Source organism: Dendrobates tinctorius, unplaced genomic scaffold (genome assembly GCF_039654945.1).
Source record: "Dendrobates tinctorius isolate UK_male_01 unplaced genomic scaffold, ASM3965494v1 ptg000011l, whole genome shotgun sequence".
Classification (NCBI taxonomy): Eukaryota; Metazoa; Chordata; class Amphibia; order Anura; family Dendrobatidae; genus Dendrobates; species Dendrobates tinctorius.
The window spans coordinates 51516279-51540673 of NW_027361679.1; the positions used below are offsets into that span (position 1 = coordinate 51516279).

Genomic DNA, 24395 nt, shown 5'->3' on the forward strand with positions numbered 1-24395 from the left:
GGGACAAATATCACTGCACCATACCCAGACCACATATTACCACCACATGGTGACTGAATACTACAATACTGATCATTAATAAAAAAACATAATATTATCACCATAAGTGGCATTATACACAGGAGATCTGTACTTAGTATGCAGTGTCTGTGTACAGGTAATATAGTGATCAATGACATTATACACAGGAGCTCTGTATATAATGTACAGGTAACACAGTGATCACTGGTGACATTATACACAGGACCTCTGTATATAGTATACAGTGTATAGTGTCTGTGTATAGGTAACACAATAAAGGGGCCTTTATGATTTTGTGACGCAGCAGTGATATTGCTAGCGATATCTCTATGTGTGATACTTACCTCCGACCGGCTCCCCCGCTGTCTGTCGCTGATCGCGCAGCTCCATTTCTGGTCGGGCGCTTCCTGCTGGCCCCGCCAGCGTCGCGTGGATGACGTCAGGATCACCTCATCTGAAAGGTAAGTAACGACCGCTGCTGCGTCGCTACATAGCTGTGAGATCTGCCTGTTTGTGATGTCAGACGCCGGTGATGTGAGCGCTGCGGCTGACGTCAGCTGCCAGCCTTCTAATTGGCTGGCGGCTGTTAACTATTGACGTGCGGGCCAGCGGGCCCGCATGTCAATAGTGTTTAGCTGCCGCAGCGCAGTGCTGAGGGCTCAGTTTACATGCCGGTAGGGTCCCGGTGAGCAGAGGAGACCGGGCCCGATGCGGGCCCCCTCTGCCCACCGGTCCCCATACGCCAGTCAGGGCAGTAATGCCCTGATGGCGGCCCTGCTGACTACCACATTTTTTGATCTTGATTTCTTTTAGTGTTTCTTAAAGCCAGAAAGTTGCCATTTGAAATGACTTTAGTTTTGTGCCATGTCTGTGAGCTGCTTTTTTTCTACAAAATTAAAAAACTGAGTGAACATCCTCCAAGGCCGGTGATTCCATAATTTTTGCCAGGGGTTGTAATATTTTTTGTCTTCATCACTAATATACTTTTTATCCTTTAGATACAGATGGATGTCAGTAGAACCATATCTCCAACTCCACCAAAGCAGCCAAGGACTTCTTTTTCAAGATCTAGCTCTTTCAAAAGAGTTCCCTCACCTCCAACTAGTTTGTTTGAGAGTGCCGAAGATATCATAAATGCAGACATTAGTGATCCCCTCCATATTATCAGCATACTACTGGAAAATAAGAATTTGGGCTTTCTGTATATGACTCCTGCTGTTTCCAGATCTTCAGTTGAATATGACCCCTACAACTTGAGGTACATAAAAGAAAGATTTAAAAATACACTAAGTGGTTTTTATTGTGCAATTGTATAAATGATTTATTGCATTCGAAATACCTTTTTTTTTACATTGTGCTCCAAAATTTTGCATTAGAAGGCTAATTTTGGGTTAGTTTCTATTGAACTATCTTTGTTCTACTAATGCTCTACCGTAAAATGTCTAGCTCAGGCAACATGTAATGTGGGCAATTCTATCACTCTAATAATGATTTGGAGATTGGAGATCTGTCTTTCGTAAAGATCTGAATGATTCGGGTGGCATGGCCTAGTGCAGCAGCAGCACTGCGGGCTCCCCTCCATATTTCTGATTTTACCCTGATACCCACTCTATCTGACTTGCTGAACACCTGGCAGAATGACCAGCGAGAGGCAGAAAGATCTTGGGACCACGGTAAGTACACATGGTCAAGATGGCGCCGGCGCCATAGCAGAATCAGAGCAAGCTAAGGCACCCCTGGCAAGGAGGCGGGAAGAATCTGTGAAATTAGAGCGGTTTGCCTGCATGGAAATAGAGACTGCAAGCACTCATTTTATCGATATGATGCCAATCCCTGCTATTCATAATTTTTCAAGAGATAAAGTGGAAGAACAACTGATACCAGAAAAACCTGTGGTACATGACTTTTTGGGAGGAAACTCTAATCAGCAGACTGCTGAGGGTGAGGACTCACCCAAGCCAACAATCAAGGATGTGTTCTACGTAGTGTCTTTTTGTTAGTCTACATTAACTACATCAATCCAGCAGATGGGTAGTTTAAAAAAGGACATGTTTAATATTAAGTCTGAGATTAAAGGGATTATTGAGAGAGCTGGTGCTGTGGAGGAGAGAGTGGGCACTAAAAAGGACGATATCTTGAATGTGCATTGGGTCCAAACTAGGTCAGGCCAATGTATTTCTGAACTTTTTGCTAAGACAAACGACTGCAAAACCACAGGAGAAGAAATAACTTAGTAATAGTAGGAATCACGGAAAAAGGGAATATTCCTTCTGAATTCATGGAAAACTGGCTTAAAATTAAGGTCGAGATTGATATTCTTACACCTTTATTTGCTATTGAACAAGCGCATCGGGTTCATTCATGACCCTTACCCCCTGGGCATCCTACTCATCCAATGTTAATCAGGATTCTGCACTACAGAGCCTGTGATACCGTTTTAAGATGTGCGAGAGACATTCAGGACCTGTTTGTAAATAGGAGCAAAATATACATTTTCCAGAATTCTCCATGGAAGTTCAAAAGCTAAGGATGAAGCTCACGGAAGTGAAAAAATGTCTGAGGAATCGTTGCCTTATTCTATGTTGTAGCCGGCATGCTTTAGAGCTGTTGCTCTGTAGGATTCGCACTTCTTTACTGCAGCAGAGGAAGTCGTGATGTGGCTAGACCAGAATGAAAGACAACCACGAATGACAGCCACATAATTTTTGAAGATCCGGACTGCTAAAAGAATATATAATGGCCCTGTGGGTGGGCTTTTTCTTGTTCTTCATACTCCCCTTGAGTGAGAGAGAGGACGGGGGAAAATCCTTCTTCACTTTTGAATAAAGCTGGACTCTGAGTTTAATTGTCCAATTCTTCAATATTTAATGTATTAGGATGATTAATCATTCTGTTGAACCATATTGTTCATTTGTTTAAAATGTAATGTAAAACTATTTGATAAGAAAAGTAGCAGAGGGGGAATACCAAAATGGGATACATTTGTACACACCTTTGATATACGATGGGAGTCCTTTCATTCAAGGGTGGGGTTGGGGGGGCATAAGAGGGAGTTTTTTTTTGCCTTTTTTTTATTCCTTTCTGTGTTGTCATATTTCAGTACAATACAGTATATTGCACAGTCCAAACTCAGTACAGGTGAAAAAACAGATTAACGGATAGTTGGATCCTGAGTAAATCTTTTGATGTCAACCAAAATGTCAAGAACAATTGAAATATAAGTTGGAATGTCAGAGACCTCCTAGAATGGGGTTAAAAGGCTGCAGTTTTTCAGTATATTCCATCCTTTCACATTTCTATGATATGTCTTCAGGAAACACACCTTATCAAAAAGGGAACATCCGTGGTGAATAAGAGATGGATGGCGGCTAGCTATCATTCTCTATTTTCATCTTATTCATCTGATTCATTTGACAGTTACATTTTTATTAATATATGTGAATATAGACTTTGATGGACAGTTTCTATTTATGACCTGTAAGATATTCGATATCCTGATTTCTGTTGCTTCGGTATACATCACTTCTCCATATAGTGGTAGGGTACTGTAAAAAATTATTGCCTGATCTGCACGGCATCAGGGAGTACCCCTGCTGATCGTAGGTGATGTTAACAATATTTTGGATGGTGACTGGGACAAGGGAAGGCATGATATTAATAAAGTGGGGGCAATCCAACTTCATTTGGGTCATGTATTAAAGAACTGCCACTGACAGATTTGTGGAGAAACAGGTTTCCTAAAGTCTACCAATATTCCTTCTACAACTAAGAACTCTCGTTCACGCATTGACCTAGCTTTGGGTAATTCCTTGTTGGATGGGCTGGTTCGGCATATTCAATACTTGCCAAGAGTAGTCTCAGTCCATAGTCTGCTTCGTATATTGCTTTTAATGGGCAGAACCTCCCCTAAAAATCTGGAGAGTAAATGCTTTGTGGCTGCAAATCATAAATATAGATAAGGTCCTCTAGTTTGTAAGAATTTTTCCAATATAATGACTGGATAGCGTCTGCTTTGGTGGTATGGGAGACCATGAAAGCCTATTTGAGAGGTCTGTTTATAGGGAGATAACTGGGAGTAAAATGAAAACCAAAACAGCAGATCAGGAGGTTTTTCAGGAACTTAGAATTGCTGAAATTCATTTGGTAGAAAATCCTTCACCCTCTGCTCAGAATCAGTTAAAAGAACCCCAAACACTTGCTAACTATATCTCTCTTATAAAAAACGGAACGGAAAAAGGCCTTTCAAAAAGTGACCTTTTTTGAAGAAAGGGAGAGAGTTGGTCATTTATTATCACTTGTCAAATCTGCAAAAGGGATCCCTTTAGTTCTATTGTCATTCTATGAGTCTTATATTCCTCCCAAATTCATTCCACAGAAGAATATATCCAGAAATTCCTTTATATGGCCAAACTGCCCGCATTGATTGAAGATGATAGTTGTTCACTAGATATACCTTTACACTTGGAGGAATTGGAGAGAACCTTGTCAGCTATGTCGAGGACAAGGCTCCTGCGGTGGATGGGATTCCAGCTGAAGTCTATAAACGTTATAGTGATATATTGCTCTCTAACTTACTAAAGGTATTCAATCATTCCTTATCAGAGGGTTCCTTGTCACCCTTTATGCAAGAGGCGATAATTTCTATACTTCCCAAAAAGGGCAAAAACGCTCAATTTTCTGAGTCCTATAGGCCCATTTCATTGTTAACAGTGGACATCAAAATACTAGCTAAAGTTCTATCCAATAGACTCTCCGGAGTGATATCTAAAATAATTTACCCTAACCAAATAGGCTTCATGGCTGATAAATCTACTTCAATTAACCTCCATTGCTTATTCCTAAATATGCAACTACCAGCTGACAATGTGGGGCAAAGGACAGTGCTATTTTTGGACGCTGCCAAACCATTTGACAGTGTGGAATGGAGGTTTCTATGGGCGACATTACAAAAAATGGGGTTTGAACCTGTTTTTTATATGTTGGGTACAGTTGTTGTATTTTTCTCCTACAGCTAAAATTAAGGCAAATGGTGCATTATCCCAGAGCTTTAAATTGTTTAAAGGCACAAGGCAAGGGTGCCTTCTGTTGCCACTATTATTTGCCATCGCCATTGAGCCTTTGGCAGTGGTGATGAGGTACTCTCCAAAAGTGGTGGGTTTCAGACATGGGCAGACAGAAGAAAAAAATCACACTATATGCAGATGATGTTTTACTTGGGGACTGTGACTGTTCACTATTCAATGTTATGGATATCCTTAAAAATTTTGGGACACTACCTGGTCTTAATATCAATTATATACATTTTGGATTGTGGTCCTTAACCTCATATGAATGTAGATTGCAGAAAAAAACCCTGATATGTACTCTGGAATATGTTGACGAGTTGAGAGTGGATAGGGTGGGGAAAATTGCTATTGCATGCAAGCTGTTTGCTGATAGGGAACTAATTGCTAAAAATTGGATCTCAGAAAAACCTCCATCCTGCAGGGAATATATCAAACATGTGGAATCTCCTATTCTGGTTGAAAAAAGGGTCTATTCCAAAAGGAATAGGAATGCATATTTCAACAAACTTTGGTCTCCTTGGATGGTTTGCATCTCTTAATCATTTTTCCTTAATGACTGTTCCTAAGAGCCTTAATAGATATTCTATATATATGGACTGTGCACTGGCAGCCGGTCCGGACAATGTGTGATAAGACATGTTTATGCTTTGGACTTTATATTTACATACTGTTTGTACTGTAGTATGGGTCAGGTCAATTAAGTCTGGCTTTCGAAAAAGAGGGTGTTATGCCGCGCTCACCAGGAGGCGGGGCTTCGGCCCTGACGTCACTCCCTCCGGTACGGCGGTCCCTCAGGGGTCCCCGCCGGGTGCGCACGCGCAGCTCTCGTCCCCGGGTCTCCTCCTCCATGTCACGTTTGCGCTTGCGTGTTCCTGTCAGTGCTGTATAGGGCTCGGTCCTCTCTATGGTATTGGAGGACCTGACCCGGAACCACTAGTGGTCATGTGCTTTCGGGCCAGGTCCTGACCCGGAACCAGTAGTAGTCATGTGCTATATCAGACGACCTCCCCCTAGGGGAGGTGCCTGATTATTGTTGTGCTTCCTGGCTGGGTCAGCTGTGTCCCAGCCTGGCTGTGCGCTGTTCTCAGGTCCTCTGCTCTGTCTGCTATTCTGTGGTGCTCCTAGCACTTGCTCTGAACCCTTGTTGCTTCATGCTCAGTTGTGCCTCCTGGCACATCCTCTCGTATCCTGTCCCTTGTTTCTTGCTCCGCCGTGCCTCCTGGCATTCACTCTATTCCTGTGTTCTGTTACTTGCTACACGCCTTATGTGCCCACGTGTACCCGTCTAGCACTACCCTGTACTCAGCGCACTCCCGTGTACTCTCCTGTGTTCCCTAGTATCCTGCACCCTCCAGTCACACAGTCTCGTATCTCCTGTGAGCCGGCCACCTGGTGCCAGCAGTCGTGGTATCGTATCCCCTGGGGCTTGCTCCTGACACTCCCTGTATAGGGGGTGGTCCTCACTAGGCTAGCTCGCCCTGGGAGGGTTGGTGCCGCGACCCAGAGGGTCCACTCCAGGAGTCGCTAACACTCTAACACTCTAACAGTATAATCAGGCCATGGACCCCGCTGGTACTGCGGCTTCCGTCCAAAAGGAGCTGACGTTCCTCCGGGAAAACCAGATTAGGATTATGGCATTTCTCAAGTCCATGGAGTCCGGTTTATCTGCCTCTCAGTCCTCTGAGCCTGGGAATGCTGCCCAGTTGGCTAGTCTCCAGCAGGAACTTGCGCAGCAACGCGACTCCCAGGCTCAGATTCTCAACTATATAGCGTCGGTAGATAATCGGCTCGTTTCCATACAATCTGCCCAGGCCATGCTTCCACACTCGCTTCCGCGCCTATGTAAGCCACCCCGGTATAGTGGTGACCCTGTGTTGTGTCGCGGATTCCTGAACCAGTGTCGTTTGCATTTTGAGTTTTTGCCGCAGCATTACCCCACCGATCGTGCTAAAATAGCATTTATTGTTTCTCACTTAGAGGGTAAGGCGCTTGCGTGGGTGAATCCCCTTTGGGAGCGTGATGACCCGCTCGTCGCTCAGCTTTCCATCTTTTTGGACACTTTCCATAAGGTGTTCGACGAGCCGGGTCGCCTTGCTTCCACCACCGAGTCCCTCTTTAATCTTCGTCAAGGTTCTCTATCGGTTGGACAATACGCGATATGTTTTCGCACTTTGTCCTCTGAGCTTGGTTGGAATAATGATGCCCTCGTAGGGGCCTTTTGGCGTGGTCTGTCCGGTCAGATCAAAGACGAACTGGCGGGCCGAGATACCCCTAACAATTTGGAGGATCTTATCTCTCTCGCGACACGCATTGATTTGCGCTTCCAGGAGCGCACCCGCGAGTCAGCCAGAGAGAGAGGGTCCTATCGCCTCTCTTCGTCCACTCGCAGTTTTTCTCATCCGTTACCCGAGTTATCTGTGGCAGATCCGGTACCTGAGCCTATGCAGGTGGATCGCCTCCAGATAGCTCAACGGCGTCGTGTGAAAAGGCAGGCACAAGGGCTCTGTTTCTATTGTGGGGATGCCTCCCACTTTCTACGCTCATGTCCCAAGAGACCGGGGAAGTCTCTCCGCCTGGGACTGTTAAGTGAGGTCTCCTCAAGTGTATGTGATTCCTCTCTGCCCCTGACCGTGCCTGTCTCCCTGAATTTTGGTTTCGAGACTTTTGCTGTGAAAGCTATTGTGGACTCTGGCGCAGTGGGTAACTTTATTAGTCTCGAGGCAGTTAAGAAGTTTCGCATCCCTGTCAGATCCCTGGAGTCTCCTAGGTCAGTAGTTCCGGTCGAAGATAAGCTCTTGCAGGACACCGTTAACCAGGTCACTGAGGAAGTTGAGTTGCAGATTGGCACATGTCATCGGGAGCGGATCTCCTTCTACGTATTGCCGACTTCGCCTCATACCCTTCTTCTTGGCCTTCCTTGGTTACGTATTCATGGGCCGACCCTGGACTGGCAATCTGGTGATATACTCCGTTGGGGACCGTCCTGTCAAAAGAGTTGCCTGCTGTTCGTTCATCCAAAGAACCCTGCTTGCTCGTCTTCGATGGTTACAGGTCCGCCGTCCGCCATCCCGTCTGTGACTAGTGACTTTGTCAAGAAGGAGGCTGAGAGTCAGTCTCCACATCCTTCAAGCAACTGGTCTGTGACTTGTGACTTTGTCAAAAAGGAGGCTGAGAGTCAGTCTCCACCTCCGTCAAGTGACCGTCCCAAGGTAATTACCGTGGCTTCTGTCAAGTTGACGCCCCAGCGTCCAGGTGAGATCTTTGTGGCTAAAGGTAACCGTAAAGGTGTGTTATCCTGGGGACATTCTTCTCCGGCTGCCGGTCATGTTGGTGCCAAGAGGACACTCTCCCGTTTATCCCACGATTACTGGTGGCCATCTATTGCTCAGGACGTCAAAGACTTCGTGGCTGCTTGCCCGTCGTGTGCCAAGAAGGGACTTCCCAAGCAACCATCCTCCGACAGCTCGCCTCCTAAGGATGAATTGACTTCCAATGACTGCACCACCGCTTCGGCCTCCAAGCATGTCAGTGTGCCTCTGCCGGTCCGACCTGTCTCGGGGATACCTGCCTCCGACTCTCTGTCCGTGGAGTTCTCCAGGGTATGGCAGGAGACCGAATTTTCTCGTATTGAGACTCTGGATCTCATTGGTCCAAATGCAGTTAGGAAGTGTCTGGATCCCGCTCCTAGTGTCAAGGTGCTATTTTCCAGTTCTAGAGAGAGGGGGCTTAAAGGAGGGGGTACTGTTATGCCGCGCTCACCAGGAGGCGGGGCTTCGGCCCTGACGTCACTCCCTCCGGTACGGCGGTCCCTCAGGGGTCCCCGTCGGGTGTGCACGCGCAGCTCTCGTCCCCGGGTCTCCTCCTCCATGTCACGTTTGCGCTTGCGCGTTCCTGTCAGTGCTGTATAGGGCTCGGTCCTCTCTATGGTATTGGAGGACCTGACCCGGAACCACTAGTGGTCATGTGCTTTCGGGCCAGGTCCTGACCCGGAACCAGTAGTAGTCATGTGCTATATCAGACGACCTCCCCCTAGGGGAGGTGCCTGATTATTGTTGTGCTTCCTGGCTGGGTCAGCTGTGTCCCAGCCTGGCTGTGCGCTGTTCTCAGGTCCTCTGCTCTGTCTGCTATTCTGTGGTGCTCCTAGCACTTGCTCTGAACCCTTGTTGCTTCATGCTCAGTTGTGCCTCCTGGCACATCCTCTCGTATCCTGTCCCTTGTTTCTTGCTCCGCCGTGCCTCCTGGCATTCACTGTGTTCTGTTACTTGCTACACGCCTTATGTGCCCACGTGTACCCGTCTAGCACTACCCTGTACTCAGCGCACTCCCGTGTACTCTCCTGTGTTCCCTAGTATCCTGCACCCTCCAGTCACACAGTCTCGTATCTCCTGTGAGCCGGCCGCCTGGTGCCAGCAGTCGTGGTATCGTATCCCCTGGGGCTTGCTCCTGACACTCCCTGTATAGGGGGTGGTCCTCACTAGGCTAGCTCGCCCTGGGAGGGTTGGTGCCGCGACCCAGAGGGTCCACTCCAGGAGTCGCTAACACTCTAACAGAGTGGGTGGGTAGGTAGTCTGTAGTCTGGCGGGAGGGAGGGGTGTGTTGGAGTTGATATGTTTCAACTTGGATATCCTGTCGTATATTGTAAAATGTTTTCAATTAATAAAAAATTACCAGATTTAAAAAAAAAAAAGATCTGAATGCATCAGGCCAATGAAAAATCAATTGAAAAATGTGATCAATACAATAATGAAACTAGCTTTCTCCTACAATATCAAGTTGTCTTTTAATAGTACAAAATAAAGAAAGGTAATGATAACAATGTTGTTTTTTTATACAAGTGTAACTTTATTTTTCCTCGCCTTTACATAGAATCGTTAGCCATGAAAACATCAACAAACATGACTACTACACCATAAGTGACAGGGGAGTCACCCACATGTGTGATGGAGAGGTATTATTCTTGGAGCTGGAGCGCTGGAAACAGGAATATCTTTACCATAAGTCAATGAAACAGATTCCTACATTTGCCCTGTTCAGAAAATGGAAAGCTTTTACTGTATGGAGAAAAAATGTTCGTGTCAAGAAAATTAGTAAATGTCGCAAAGCCCTGCAGGAGAATCTGTTCATTGTTAATTCAGTATGTATCTCAAGCCAGCTAATTATTAAGTCTAGCATATATGTGCACTCTGACAGATTCCCTTTATTATAAAACTAGCTGAAGAGCCCGGCGCTGCCCGGGCATAGTAACTAACTGTGGTTAGTTATAGAAAATTATAATTATCCTCCATCCCATAGTCCCGTGCCCATATACCCATCATACATATCCACGATCCCATAGGCCCGTGCCCATATACCCATCATACATATCCTCCATCCCATAGTCGAGTGCCCATATACCCATCACACATCCTCCATCCCATTGTCCCATGCCCATATACCCATCATACATATTCTCCATCCCATAGTCCCATGCCCATATACCCATCATACATATTCGCCATCCCATAGTCGAGTGCCCATATACCCATCACACATCCTTCATCTCATAGTCCCATGCCCATATACCCATCATACATATCCTCCATCCCATAGTCCCATGCCCATATACCCATCATACATATTCGCCATCCCATAGTCGAGTGCCCATATACCCATCACACATCCTTCATCTCATAGTCCCATGCCCATATACCCATCATACATATCCTCCATCCCATAGTCCCGTGCCAATATACCCATCATACATATCCGCCATCTCATAGTCCCGTGCCCATATACCCGTCATACATATCCTCCATCCTGTAGTCCAGTGCCCATATACCCATCACACATAGAATCATAGAATCGTAGAGTTGGAAGGGACCTCCTGGGCCATCTGGTCCAACCCCCTGCTCAAAGCAGGATTCGCTAAATCATCCCAGTTAGATGTCTGTCCAGCCTCTGTTTGAAGACTTCCATTGAAGGAGAACTCACCACTTCTCGTGGCAGCCTGTTCCACTCATTGATCACTCTAACTGTCAAAAAGTTTTTTCTAATATCTAATCTGTGTCTCCTCCCATTCAGCTTCATCCCATTGCTTCTAGTCTTTCCTTGTGCAAATGAGAATAAAGTTGATCCTTCTACAATGTGACAGCCCTTTAGATATTTGTAGACAGCTATTAAGTCTCCTCTCAGTCTTCTCTTTTGCAAACTAAACATTCCCAAATCCTGCAACCTTTCCTCATAAGACAGGGTTTGCAGACCGGTCACCATTCTGGTCGCTCTTTTCTGAACTTGCTCCAGTTTGTTGATGTCTTTTTTAAAATGTGGTGCCCAAAATTGGACACAATATTCCAGATGAGGTCTGACCAAAGAGGAGTAGAGGGAAATAATTACTTCACGTGATCTAGACTGTATGCTTCTGTTAATACATCCTAGAATTGCATTTGCCTTTTTTGCTGCTGCATCACACTGTTGACTCATATTCAGTCTGTGATCTATTAGTATACCCAAGTCTTTTTCACATGTGCTGTCACTTAGCCCTATTCCTCCCATTCTATATATGCTTTTTTCATTTTTATTGCCCAGATGTAGTACTTTGCATTTCTCCCTGTTAAAAACCATTCTGTTAGTTGCTGCCCACTTCTCCAGTTTATTTAAATCTTTTTGAATCCTCTCTCTCTCTTCTCTAGTATTAGCTATCCCTCCTAGCTTTGTGTCATCAGCAAATTTAATCAGTTTACCCTCAATTCCTTCATCTAAATCGTTGATAAAGATGTTGAACAATACAGGGCCCAGGACAGAGCCCTGTGGTACCCCACTTGAGACATTCTTCCAACTGGATGTGCAGCCATTTACGACCACTCTTTGGGTCCGATCACTAAGCCAGTTATGAATCCACCTAACAGTTGCCTTGTCCATTCCATACTTAGTCATTTTTTCAATAAGGATTGTATGAGAGACTTTGTCAAATGCTTTGCTGAAGTCAAGATATACTATATCTACAGCATTTCCTTGATCCACCCAATCAGTAATACCATCATAGAAGGAAATTAAATTAGTCTGACATGACTTATTAGTTACAAACCCATGCTGACTCTGTTTAATCACTTCATTCTTATCCAGGTATTGACATACATGTTGTTTAATAATTTGTTCAAAGATCTTTCCTGGTATAGAAGTCAGACTCACCGGCCTATAGTTGCCTGGGTCCACCTTCTTCCCCTTTTTGAAGATAGGAACAACATTTGCTCTTCTCCAGTCTTCTGGCACTTCTCCTGTTCTCCAAGAATTTTCAAAGATTATGGAGAGGGGTTCAAAAATTTCTTCTGCTATCTCCTTCAGTACTCTGGGGTGTAATTCATCTGGACCTGGAGACTTGAATACATTTAGGTTAGCTAAGTGTTTCCTCACTATCTTTCTGTTTATAGATATCCTGGATTCTTCTATTCCCTTAATAAGACAGTGAATAACAGTTGATGTTACATTTCCTTTCTGAGAGAAAACAGATGCAAAATAGGAATTTAAAAGTTCAGCCTTCTCAACATCCTGTCTTACCATTTCATCATTTTCATCCTGTAAAAATCCTATAGCATCTTTGACTTTTCTTTTACTTTTGACATATCCCCAAAATCCTTTATTATTGCTTTTGACATCTCTTGCAAGCCTCAATTCATTTTCAGCTTTAGATAATCTGATTTGTGCCTTGCAGGTTCTGCAGACAGCATTATATTCTTCTTTAGATATGCCTCCTTCTTTCCATTTTATAAACATTTTTTGCTTCCTTTTTAGCATGTGCTTAAGTTCTGTGTTCATCCATCCTGGTTTCCTTAAATGCTTCCTATTCTTCCCTCTTTTCGGAATTGTTAACAACTGTGCTTTGAGAATTTCATTTTTCAAGATTTCCCATCCTTCCTGGACATTTTTGTCTTTAAGGATATCCAGCCATTGGATCCCTCCAATTCTCTTTCTGAATCCCTTAAAATCTGCCTTTCTGAAATCTAACCTTGACGTCTGAGTCTTCACAGGTCTTCCGCCTCTAGTTATCCAAAATTCTAAAATAGCATGGTCGCTACCTCCTAGGGTCCCAGCCACTTTTACCTCCTCAACCATTTCCTCCCTGTTTATAAGGATTAGATCCAAGTAGCAGTTCCCCTTGTTTTCTCCTTTACCTTTTGGAAGATAAAGTTGTCAGCAAGAGAGGATAAGAATTTCCTTGACCTGTTAGTTTTGCCTGAGAGAGATTCCCAACAAATGTCTGGATAGTTGAAATCTCCCATGACAACTATGTCATATTTTTTGGAGAACTTGGCCATTTGATGCATAAAGAGTTCATCCATATGTTCAGCTTGCACAGGCGGCCTGTAGTAAATGCCTACAATGGTGTCCTTTCCATCCTCCATCCTCCATCCCATAGTCCCGTGCCCATATACATATCCGCCATCCCATAGTCCCGTGCCCATATACCCGTCATACATATCCTCCATCCCATAGTCCAGTGCCCATATACCCATCACACATCCTCCATCCCATAGTCCCGTTCCCATATACCCGTCATACATATCCTCCAACCCATAGTCCAGTGCCCATATACCCATCACACATCCTCCATCCCATGGTCAACCATTATGACATCATAATGAGCGGCGGCAGGGCTTGCAACCTTTGATGACATCAGCGTCGCCATGGCAACCATTGGGACATCATAATAAGGGGCGGGGCTTGACGCGCACACACTGCTTCCCCAGTATGCAAATAGGAGCATTGTGACATCACAATGAGGGGCGGGGCTTGACGCGCACACACTTTTTCCCCCAGTATGTAGATAGGGGCAAAATTGTTTGGTGAATTGGAACGTGCGGGGTTAAAATTTCGCCTCAAAACTTAGCTTAGGACGCTCTCGTGGTCCAGACGTGTGACTGTGCCAAATTTTGTGGCTGTAGCTGCGACGGTGCGGATGCCTATCCCGGACATACACACATACACACACACATACATACATACACACATACATACACACTTTGAGCTTTATATATTAGATTGCTATACAGTATAATTAATATTTTTTATATGTATAACGTAAAAAGGCTTAGCTTAATTGTTACCTTTTTCTTCCTGCAGTATTTGCGCCCTGCTCTCCTCAATATTCAAGAAATGTGTTACCGAATCAGTGACATGGGTCTGTGTCGCGTTGAGAAGGGGTACACATATGCTTTAAAAGAGTTCACAGACATTCAATTTAAACAACTAGAAGAGGTATGTCTTCATTTCTTCAGAATCAATGGAAAATATGACTTTTAAGTTCCAGCTTGGAACTAAGCTGTTGTAATTGTGTAATTCTTAGGTGGCCAACCATCTGTCTGAGTTTCGCGACCTAGCCAAAGAAGTTGTCAGGAGCGCTAGTAGAACTGCTTTATTGGAAGCTGGCTTTACACCGGATGACTACATGAATGATTCTGACAACTCAGGTGACTTGACATTACCTGTGTAAAATACTGTTCTAGATTCCTAAATAGGAGATATGAAAACATTCCAGATCCTTGGTGTACTCACTAGGCCGTTTCTATATCCGCAATGGAGAGTATGCTTTATCTCCTTTATATAGTTGTGGATGGTGATGGATCTTTTGAGCTACTTCTATGCCTTATTTATTGTGAAAAAATCCTATAGTGAAATGAGATGTCAACCCTCAATCCCATAGAGTGAATTTGTGAGGGTTTAATCAGTATTGTACTGGTGTGAATATCGTAAAGGTGTCATCTGGTTTAGAAAACATGTTTTTATATAAACTATTAGTCACATTGATTTTTTTTTTTTTTGCACAACTTAAGAAAAGATCACGGACAGCTAACATTTTGTAAAACTATAATAAACCATTAAAAGATTTAAGTGAAGTTTGTCTATAACCTATAATTCACTGTGAACTATAAATTGATGATAATTACAGTCATAATAATCTGCACAAATTTCTCCAACCTCAAAAATATCACAGACATATCAAATTTTTTTTACGGACAAGGAAAAAGTGCTATTTTTTTTACAAACTATGTAGTATTTTCTGGATGATTGGCAACTCTGAATAGAAGTGTCCTTTTCCTTGAAGCTTCATCAATTAGCCAAAGCAGAATATGGCTACAAAAGTATCCTTTGCTCTAGAGGACCAAACACATCTATGCATTGCATGGACATAAATTTACATGTAATAAGAATTGAACTTCTGTTGACGGGATTCCTCAAAAATAATAGGTGTGCACTACATTCCCACCTAGTTCACACCCTGTAATTAGTTGATCAGTTTATTTTGAAGAGACCCCTTAAATATTAACTAAACTGTCCGTTTTTAGTAATTTACGTATTGAATGTTATGAAACTTTGAAAATTACTTTATTACTGAATTTGTCTTCATTCTTTTTTGAAAAATTGCATATAAGGGGCTTCCAAAATCCTACAATCAATGAACACATGCGGAATCACCACATCCTATACATAGACTGTGTTATTTACCTTGCGGAGAATGAGCGTCTCTGCAAGGTAAATAGACATGCTGCGGTCTATAAAGACGCGCCACATATCCAGATATGCAGGTCTGCCACCTGCGTGTTTGTACGCATAGTGGAGATGGGATTTCATAAAATCCCCTCCACTATGCTGTAACATTTGGACGCTGCAGATTGGACGCTGCGGCTGTACGCAGAGTCCAATCAGCAGCAAATACTGAAGGAATACGCCCCATGGAAACATATCCTAAGGCTATGTGCACACGTAGATTTCGGGCCCCGCGGATTTGGAAAAATCCGCAGGTAAATTCTCAGGTCAAAAGACCTGCGGTTTACCTGCGGATTAGCCTGCGGTTTAGCCCAGTGGTTTCACACCTCTACAATGGAGAAGGTGTGAAACCGCAGCGGAATCCGCACAAAGAATTGACATGCTGTGGATTTGAACCCGCAGCAAATCCGCATGGAAAAATCCACAGCATGTGCACAGTGTTTTTCAGTTTGCCATTGAAAACAATGGTACTGTACAACGCAGCTAAATCTGCTGCGGACCTGCAGAGTCTGAAACGCTGCGGATCCGCAGCAGAATCCGCACCGTGTGCACATAGCCTTAGGAGTATTGATGGCGACAGTGAAATTGTCAGTGCCTGTTTCCTACTTTGAATGTTATGCCATCATCTGTACTCCAAATGAGTATGAGTTCAGTTCCTCTACAGTGCACTATTGGGAAAATTTAGCATTTTTTTACAGGAATGAAGACAAATTCCCTAAGTGATTTGCAAAGTTTCATAACTTTACAAGCTTGGCAAAATAATTAAAAAAAGAACTCAAAGTTTAGCAATACAAAGCAAAGTGTCCATAGCGGCCCCATACCTTTTTAAGAAATTGTTATAAAGTCTCATAACACAAGAGACAAGACAGAATAGAAAATAACTTACGGTAGATTATGATACAATTTTGCTTTTCCCAGTTCCAAAAACATTGTACAAGCTGTAAACAAGAATAATTAGACAACTCTCCTATTTCTCACAAGGTAGAATCATAGAATCATAGAGTTGGAAGGGACCTCCTGGGCCATCTGGTCCAACCCCCTGCTCAAAGCAGGATTTGCTAAATCATCCCAGTTAGATGTCTGTCCAGCCTCTGTTTGAAGACTTCCATTGAAGCAGAACTCACCACTTCTCGTGGCAGCCTGTTCCACTCATTGATCACTCTAACTGTCAAAAAGTTTTTTCTAATATCTAATCTGTGTCTCCTCCCATTCAGTTTCATCCCATTGCTTCTAGTCTTTCCTTGTGCAAATGAGAATAAAGTTGATCCTTCTACAATGTGACAGCCCTTTAGATATTTGTAGACAGCTATTAAGTCTCCTCTCGGTCTTCTCTTTTGCAAACTAAACATTCCCAAATCCTGCAATCTTTCCTCATAAGACAGGGTTTGCAGACCGGTCACCACTCTGGTCGCTCTTTTCTGAACTTGCTCCAGTTTGTTGATGTCTTTTTTAAAATGTGGTGCCCAAAACTGGACACAATATTCCAGATGAGGGCTGACCAAAGAGGAGTAGAGGGAAATAATGACTTCACGTGATCTAGACTGTATGCTTCTGTTAATACATCCTAGAATTGTATTTGTCTTTTTTGCTGCTGCATCACACTGTTGACTCATATTCAGTCTGTGATCTATTAGTATACTCAAGTCTTTTTCGCATGTGCTGTTGCTTAGCCCTATTCCTCCCATTCTGTATATGCTTTTTTCATTTTTATTGCCCAGATGTAGTACTTTGCATTTTTCCCTGTTAAAAACCATTCTGCTAGTTGCTGCCCACTGCTCCAGTTTATTTATATCTTTTTTAATCCTCTCTCTCTTCTCTAGTATTAGCTATCCCTCCTAGCTTTGTGTCATCAGCAAACTTAATCAGTTTACCCTCAATTCCTTCATCTAAATCATTGATAAAGATGTTGAACAATACAGGGCCCAGGATAGAGCCTTGTGGTGCCCCACCTGAGACATTCTTCCAACTGGATGTGCAGCCATTTACGACCACTCTTTGGGTCCGATCACTAAGCCAGTTATGAATCCACCTAACAGTTGCCTTGTCCATTCCATACTTAGTCATTTTTTCAATAAGGATTGCATGAGATACTTTGTCAAATGCTTTGCTGAAGTCAAGATATACTATATCTACAGCATTTCCTTGATCCACCCAATCAGTGATTCCGTCATAGAAGGAAATTAAGTTAGTCTGACATGACTTATTAGTTACAAACCCATGCTGACTCTGTTTAATCACTTCATTCTTATCCAGGTACTGACATACATGTTGTTTAATAATTTGTTCAACGATCTTTCCTGGTATAGAAGTCAGACTCACCGGCCTATAGTTGCCTGGGTCCACCTTTTTCCCCTTTTTGAAGATAGGAGCAACATTTGCTCTTCTCCAGTCTTCTGGGACTTCTCCTGTTCTCCAAGAATTTTCAAAGATTATGGAGAGGGGTTCAAAAATTTCTTCTGCTATCTCCTTCAGTACTCTGGGGTGTAATTCATCTGGACCTGGAGACTTGAATTCATTTAGGTTAGCTAAGTGCTTCCTCACTATCTTTCTGTTTTTACTATCTTTCTGTTTTTACATGCGATACATGTTTTTACTAGTTGTTCTGTAACTGAAATATCAAAAGAAAGTTACACAATAGACTTCCTAATCACATATAATGAATGTGGAGCCCCACTCTTTCCGCAAGTTATCATATATCACTGTTTTCCTGTCCTGAAGGCATGATAAATAAAATACCTGGACCTGAAGCTACAGATATTTTAACTCTCTCTCATTTTGATGGAGACCTTTTCGGAGAATCTTCTGATAAAATGAGTTACACAGAGCAAGCCAATAAGAGAACACAATGCAGACGACTGACATGGTTAGTATATGCTTTATTAACGACTAAAAGCATTGTTTTTGTTCACAAACTTTACACTTGTCCTCATGTGATTAAGATAACTTGGCAGATGGATATTATTATTTATTGATTACATGGTGCTGTACATGTGAAAAGGGTTTACATACAAACAAATATATATATTTTACGCCAGTACTCTGGCAAAAACACCTTCATAAACCTGCGCCAGAGTCCTGAGAAGCATAAGACGTGAACAGCTGGGGATTGATCAGCTGACCATGAGGTTTTGTAATATTCTAAGTTGGGTTTTATTTGTCTTTTTTTTCTATTTCCATGGCCGAAGAAGCCCCTAATTGCTCAAATTCTATAACAGCAAACAATTTAAGCCAATAACCCCTTTTGATTTGGAATGAGTAGATAGTCAGCTAACGAGTGTTCGTAAGAACACTCTTCCCCACAAATGAGCAAAACCCTTATTTGTTGGCTAAACAGATCATTTATGCTTGCTAAAAAAGGACAGTCACAGTGTAAATAGGAGATGTGCTGCCAAAAAAATGTTGCTGTATGGGACACAGTGATTGTATTAGTGATTGTTCGGTCCCGTTAATTTTTCATTGGGCCTGTAAACGAGCACCAAAAAACTTTGTAATGTAATTGAAAAGCTCATAAAGATGGCTGAAATCAACATATCTATATGCACCGTTACTGAGTGTATCATAAGGCTTGATTTGTCAGCATCAGCCAACATTTTCCTCTGTTGTACATACATGCTGAAGTGTAGGTATAATATACAGTATATTGGGTCACGGTTAGTGAAAAGAATCTCTAGATGTTTGGCCATTAGACAGCTGATGAACACCAGAAATAGAAGCAAAGGAACACTTTGATAATGCTGTTTTCTGGGTAATTTGCATAGATGATAATGAGAAAAAAAGGTATAGACCAGTGTTCCCCAACTCCAGTCCTCAAGAGCCACCAAGGGTTCCTGATTTCAGGATTTCCTTAGTATGGCCCAGGTGATAATTGCTTCACCTACACAGGCAATAATTCCATCACCTGGGCAATACTAATGAAATCCTGAAAGCATGACCTGTTGGTGGCTCTTGAGGACTGGAGTTGGGGAACCCTGGTATAGACAATAAGTATGAGATTAGGATTCTGATCCATGTTGGGTGACATTTAAGCTGATGGTGTGTTTTTTGTCCCTGGGTTTCTGGTTATACATAAAATTATTTAGCTTTTTACATAACGTTGTAATTTTGCAATCAGAATTTCTAATTCATTTACAAAACAATGACTAGCTTTTTTTCTTACAAAGCTTTATTCGACTGGCTGATTACTTGATAGTGAACACTATGCATGTCTTGGCTGTAAATTCAGTCTCCTACTTGCTGAAGTACCTGCTAGAAAAATTGAAAGGTACACCATCTCATGAGGTGATACAGACCTGGAACACTGAAGTTTCGAAGGAAGCCGCAGGCACAAAGGTAAAGCCATTTCATTAAAAAGACTAAAGTGATAGGAATAAAATAGTAATGAGCAACTACTGTATGCACTGAAAAGATCAAATTAAAGGGGTCTACCTCCAAATACATCCATCATATGCAGGACCATCTGACTATTCCAAAGGGCACTCTAGAGCCCTGTTGTCAGATTGTTTGGGGTTCTCAGTAATAGAACCTCCAGTTATCAGAAAGATGTCCCCTATAGAATGGATAGGTGATACATTTCTTTATCATAAATGCAATTTAAGTACTAAAGCTGATAGCAAATGTCGTTACATTGGTTAGTGATATGATTCTATTCTTTCCATGTATACTTCTCCCTATAGTTAATGTGTATGAGGATTATGGTATCTTCCATTCACACTCAGTTTACACTTTCTTAGATAAATAATGCATGTTTTGAATAAGAAATGATTATTTTCTTGCTTATTGTCTTGTTTCTAAGTGTGAAATGGTTAGATTTCATGTTCTAAATGTGATGATAAAAAAGATCTTTATGTCTGCCGGCACCTATATTAAATTGCATTGGATTAAAAAATTTAGCCTTGTAATTGTTTAAGGCAAGATTAGAGAAGTAGTAGTCTGTCAGCTATGTAAACTGTGAGCTAAAGTAGGAAAGAACAATTGTATCTCGAGGCAGAGATAACTCTGAATCATCTTGTAGATAGAACTTGTCACATGGAAAATGGTATCTGATATGCAGGCAGGATGATACAGAGCAGGAGGAGCTGATCGGAATGATATACAGTATACAAGTTTCAGTAAAGCAAATATAAATAAATAAATATATAGCATTTTATTTATTAAAGGAGATAACCGTGGTTGATGGGGTGTGACCTCACCGTCATTCTGATTGACAGACAGATTCCCTCTGCCTAACTGATGGAGCCGACTGTCAATCAGAATGATGTCAGAAGCCATGCCCCGTCGACAGAGCAGGGCAGAAAAGAAGCTGCTGCTCTGTCGATGTGAAGTCAGCAGAGTCAGTGGAATCACCGGCAGGAATTGTCAGTGACCGCTCTGTGCTGGGGAAGAATGGCACCGTGCACAACAGGCAGGCAGGTAGCAACTACTGTCTGTTAGTGCTTAGGAACATTTTTTGTTTTTCAAAAAGTCTCCGATATCCCCTTTAACATTTCTAAATCTCTACATAACTGTATGTAAGGATAAAATGAACATGTTTTTTTCCTAAACAATTACTAAAAAATAACTGAAAAACAATGATAAAAAAAAATAGATTTTTTAATACACTTAAAAAAACTCATTACAAACCAATAAATAACACAGATATATTATTTGGTATCCTTGTAATATTAACAACCCCGTAGAATACAATAAACAGATTAATTACAGTGGTTGGTAAGGTAATGCATGTGTTTATCAAAATAGTGCTTAAAAAGCTACAGCTCAGATCATTAAAAAGTGAATGATAGAACAAAAAAAGAAAATCATCTATGTATCAGAACAAGTTCATCACAAAAATATTACTGTGTCAAAGGCGTAGATAGCGATTCAGCACAGGGGAGGAAAATTACACCTGAGATGGCCAAAACCTAAGTAACCCTGTCTACAACTACAGCGTCCATGTTTACAATCACAGTACAGTTATAGATAATGACTTAAAGATGATGTTCTTTCTGATGGAGCATTCAATATCCCTGTCTTTTCCATCTGGCTCAGACTGCAATGAGAACGTCTTCCAGTTATGACTCTTGTGCAGAGTTTACAAAAAATCAGACCACTTCTCAAGTTTTCGGCACTGTTTCCATCTATTCCCAACCTGACCAAATTCCTCATATTACTGTCACTCCAATGCTGATCCTTCTTATACCGTATTTGTCCCTGTTACTGGATCTAATGGGTGGGACAAAAACAATGCTTCTCTTAGTGCCCTCTGTACATGCCCTAAAACAGTGCCCACACTTTACCCCCAGCTCCCTTATACACAGTATGATTTCCCTGCAGCTCCTATCTGTAGAAAATAATGCCGCCACTGCTCCCATATGCACAGTATGATCGACCCAGAGCTCCCCTATGCATAGTCTGATGTCCGCATAGCTACCCTGCACACAGTATGATAATTCCCCCAAAACCCCCTTATACAGTATAATCTCACCCAGACTGAATGATGCCCCTCACAGCTTCTTATACACAATATGATGTCTATCACGTTAATCCGCAGAATTATGCTACCTTAGCTCCCCTATAAATCTGCATAATGTCCCCCACACTATATAGCCTCAACACAGTATGATGCCCCCTCAGTCCCCCTAGAATGACCATTAAAATGAAAAATAAACATCATGTTAGTTACCTAACCCCGGTTCCTGGCAAGTCCACCAGCAAAACCGTAGAAAGGGAGAGTGGACCAACTTGGTGCAACCCATGGTAGCATGTTTAGGCCACGTACGCTGCTCACCATAGCATGAGCAATATGTGACCTTGTGCAGTACAAAATGAATCGATCATGGAGCGAGTGATCTAGACATTTCTCCAAAGTGTCCGTGGAGCTATTTAACACACAAACAGGCCACATGTTGCTTGTGCAACTGTAAATAGTTTGCGTGGCCTAAATGTAGTACAATGGCCTGTTGCGTTTCCAGACTTTTCTCCCATCAAGGGCACTTAGTAAATCATTGGTCAGCAATTGCAAAGGTAGCTGCCAGCTGTAGATCTTGATGATTTGTGTGGCATAACATTCCTCAGACAGCCATTAATAACCTTACTGATAGCATATCAAAGCGTGTAAGTGTGTGTATTTCTGCATGTTGCACTCATAGTTGCAACTAGATAGAACCAAATTTTTAAAAACATCTTTATCTATCATTTACATATCATTAAAGGGAACCTGTCACCAGATTTCCCAATGTAAACAAAAGCCACCACCTTTATCTGCTCTATTCCAGCAGTCCTTCAGCTTATATCTAAAGGTACTGTCACACTTAGCGATGTACCAGCGATCCCGACCAGCGATATGACGCGGTCAGGATCGCTGGTACATCGCTAAGTAGTCGCTAGTGAGCTGCCACATAGGCAGATCTCACTAGCGACATCGCAGGGGACGATGTCACACCAGGCGATCCTGCGTCCTCCCGCCCGGCTCCACGCGTCGCTCGTCTCCACAGCAGGAAGCGCCGCAGGAAGCTGACGACGAGAAACAGTCCAGGAAGTTCTCGCGCGATCAGCGATAACCAGCGGGGGAGCGGGTCGTAGGTAAGTATCACACACAGCGATATCACTAGCAATATCGCTATAACGTCACTAGTTATAGCGATATTGCTAGCGATATCTCTTAGTGTGACAGGCCCTTAAGTCCCAAACTACCCCTGCACATGCCAAAAAATATCTTTTAGGCCATGTGCACATGTTGAGTATTTGGTGATTTTTTTACCTCAGTATTTGTAAGCCAAGATTAGGAGTGGTCAAAAAATGCAGGAGTGGTCCATGTGTTTCTATTATACTTTTCCTCTGACTGTCCCACTCATGGTTTTTGGCTTACAGATACTGAGGTAAAAAGCTCACCAAATACCGTACTCAATGTGTGCACATGGCCTCAAACTTCTGGCATAAGGCGCGGTTCGGTCCGATGGGCATCTTTTTTGTTTTCTTGGCGCCACCTGAATCCCTGCAGCTGCCATCCTCCTGCGTTGATTGATATAGATGACGCGTCTTATGTCATCCACAGAGGGCAGATCAAAATCCTGCATTGCGCATGCACCGGCATCTTTTTCACTTCCAGGTTAAAAGGTACCTGCAGTGGTGCATTATAGGACTCTGCTCTGCCCTTAGTAGTGCAAAGCATAAAGTGCCTGCACACAGGTAGAAGATGTCTAGTGATCTTTGGCTGACGTAGGACTTGTCAAGCCAGAAGGACGGCAGCTGCAGGAATTGAGGAGGTGCAGGGAAAAAAAAAGATGCCCATATACCATAAATATGTAAACTATTGGCATAAGGAGGGGGAGTTGGGGGCTTAGATGCGGGTCGATGGACTGCAGTAATAGAGCAGTTAATTATGGTGATGATTTTTAGTGTATATTGGGAAACTGATGACAGGCTTCCTTTAACATGTCTATTCGATCTTGTGATTTTTAGGATTCCATACCTTTCTTCTCTTGGTGTTCCAATTTCAGTTGCATTGTTTCTCATTGTACAATAAAATGTCTGTACGTAGACCAATGTAGCTACTATATCACTGTCTCATTATTTTATAGAAATGCTATATAATGAGCTATTTCATTTATCAATGCATGTGCCTTAGTACCTAAGGCTAGCTACCTTTAATTTTACAATTTTATAGTCATTAAATATGTTTTCATTTTATTATATCTGGAAGGAGGTTGAAACCTAGCAGTTATGGCACCAGTCACCACTGAAAAATTAATAAGTATCTTGAAGAGAGAATTTATTTCCATTAAAGAGAAAACCCCTAGCTGTATTACT

General features: G+C 42.6%; 1 protein-coding gene across 1 annotated transcript in view; it reads left to right on the forward strand.

Moving 5' to 3' along the window:
* DNAH6 (dynein axonemal heavy chain 6) overlaps positions 1-24395 on the forward strand; it is a 570270-nt gene that overhangs the window by 19236 nt on the left and 526639 nt on the right. Inside the window, exons 4-9 of the mRNA XM_073542156.1 lie at positions 1020-1279; positions 9954-10221; positions 14184-14318; positions 14407-14530; positions 18327-18471; positions 19769-19937. Of these exons, the coding sequence (XP_073398257.1) occupies positions 1020-1279; positions 9954-10221; positions 14184-14318; positions 14407-14530; positions 18327-18471; positions 19769-19937 (1101 nt within the window). The remainder of the gene's footprint in view (positions 1-1019; positions 1280-9953; positions 10222-14183; positions 14319-14406; positions 14531-18326; positions 18472-19768; positions 19938-24395) is intronic.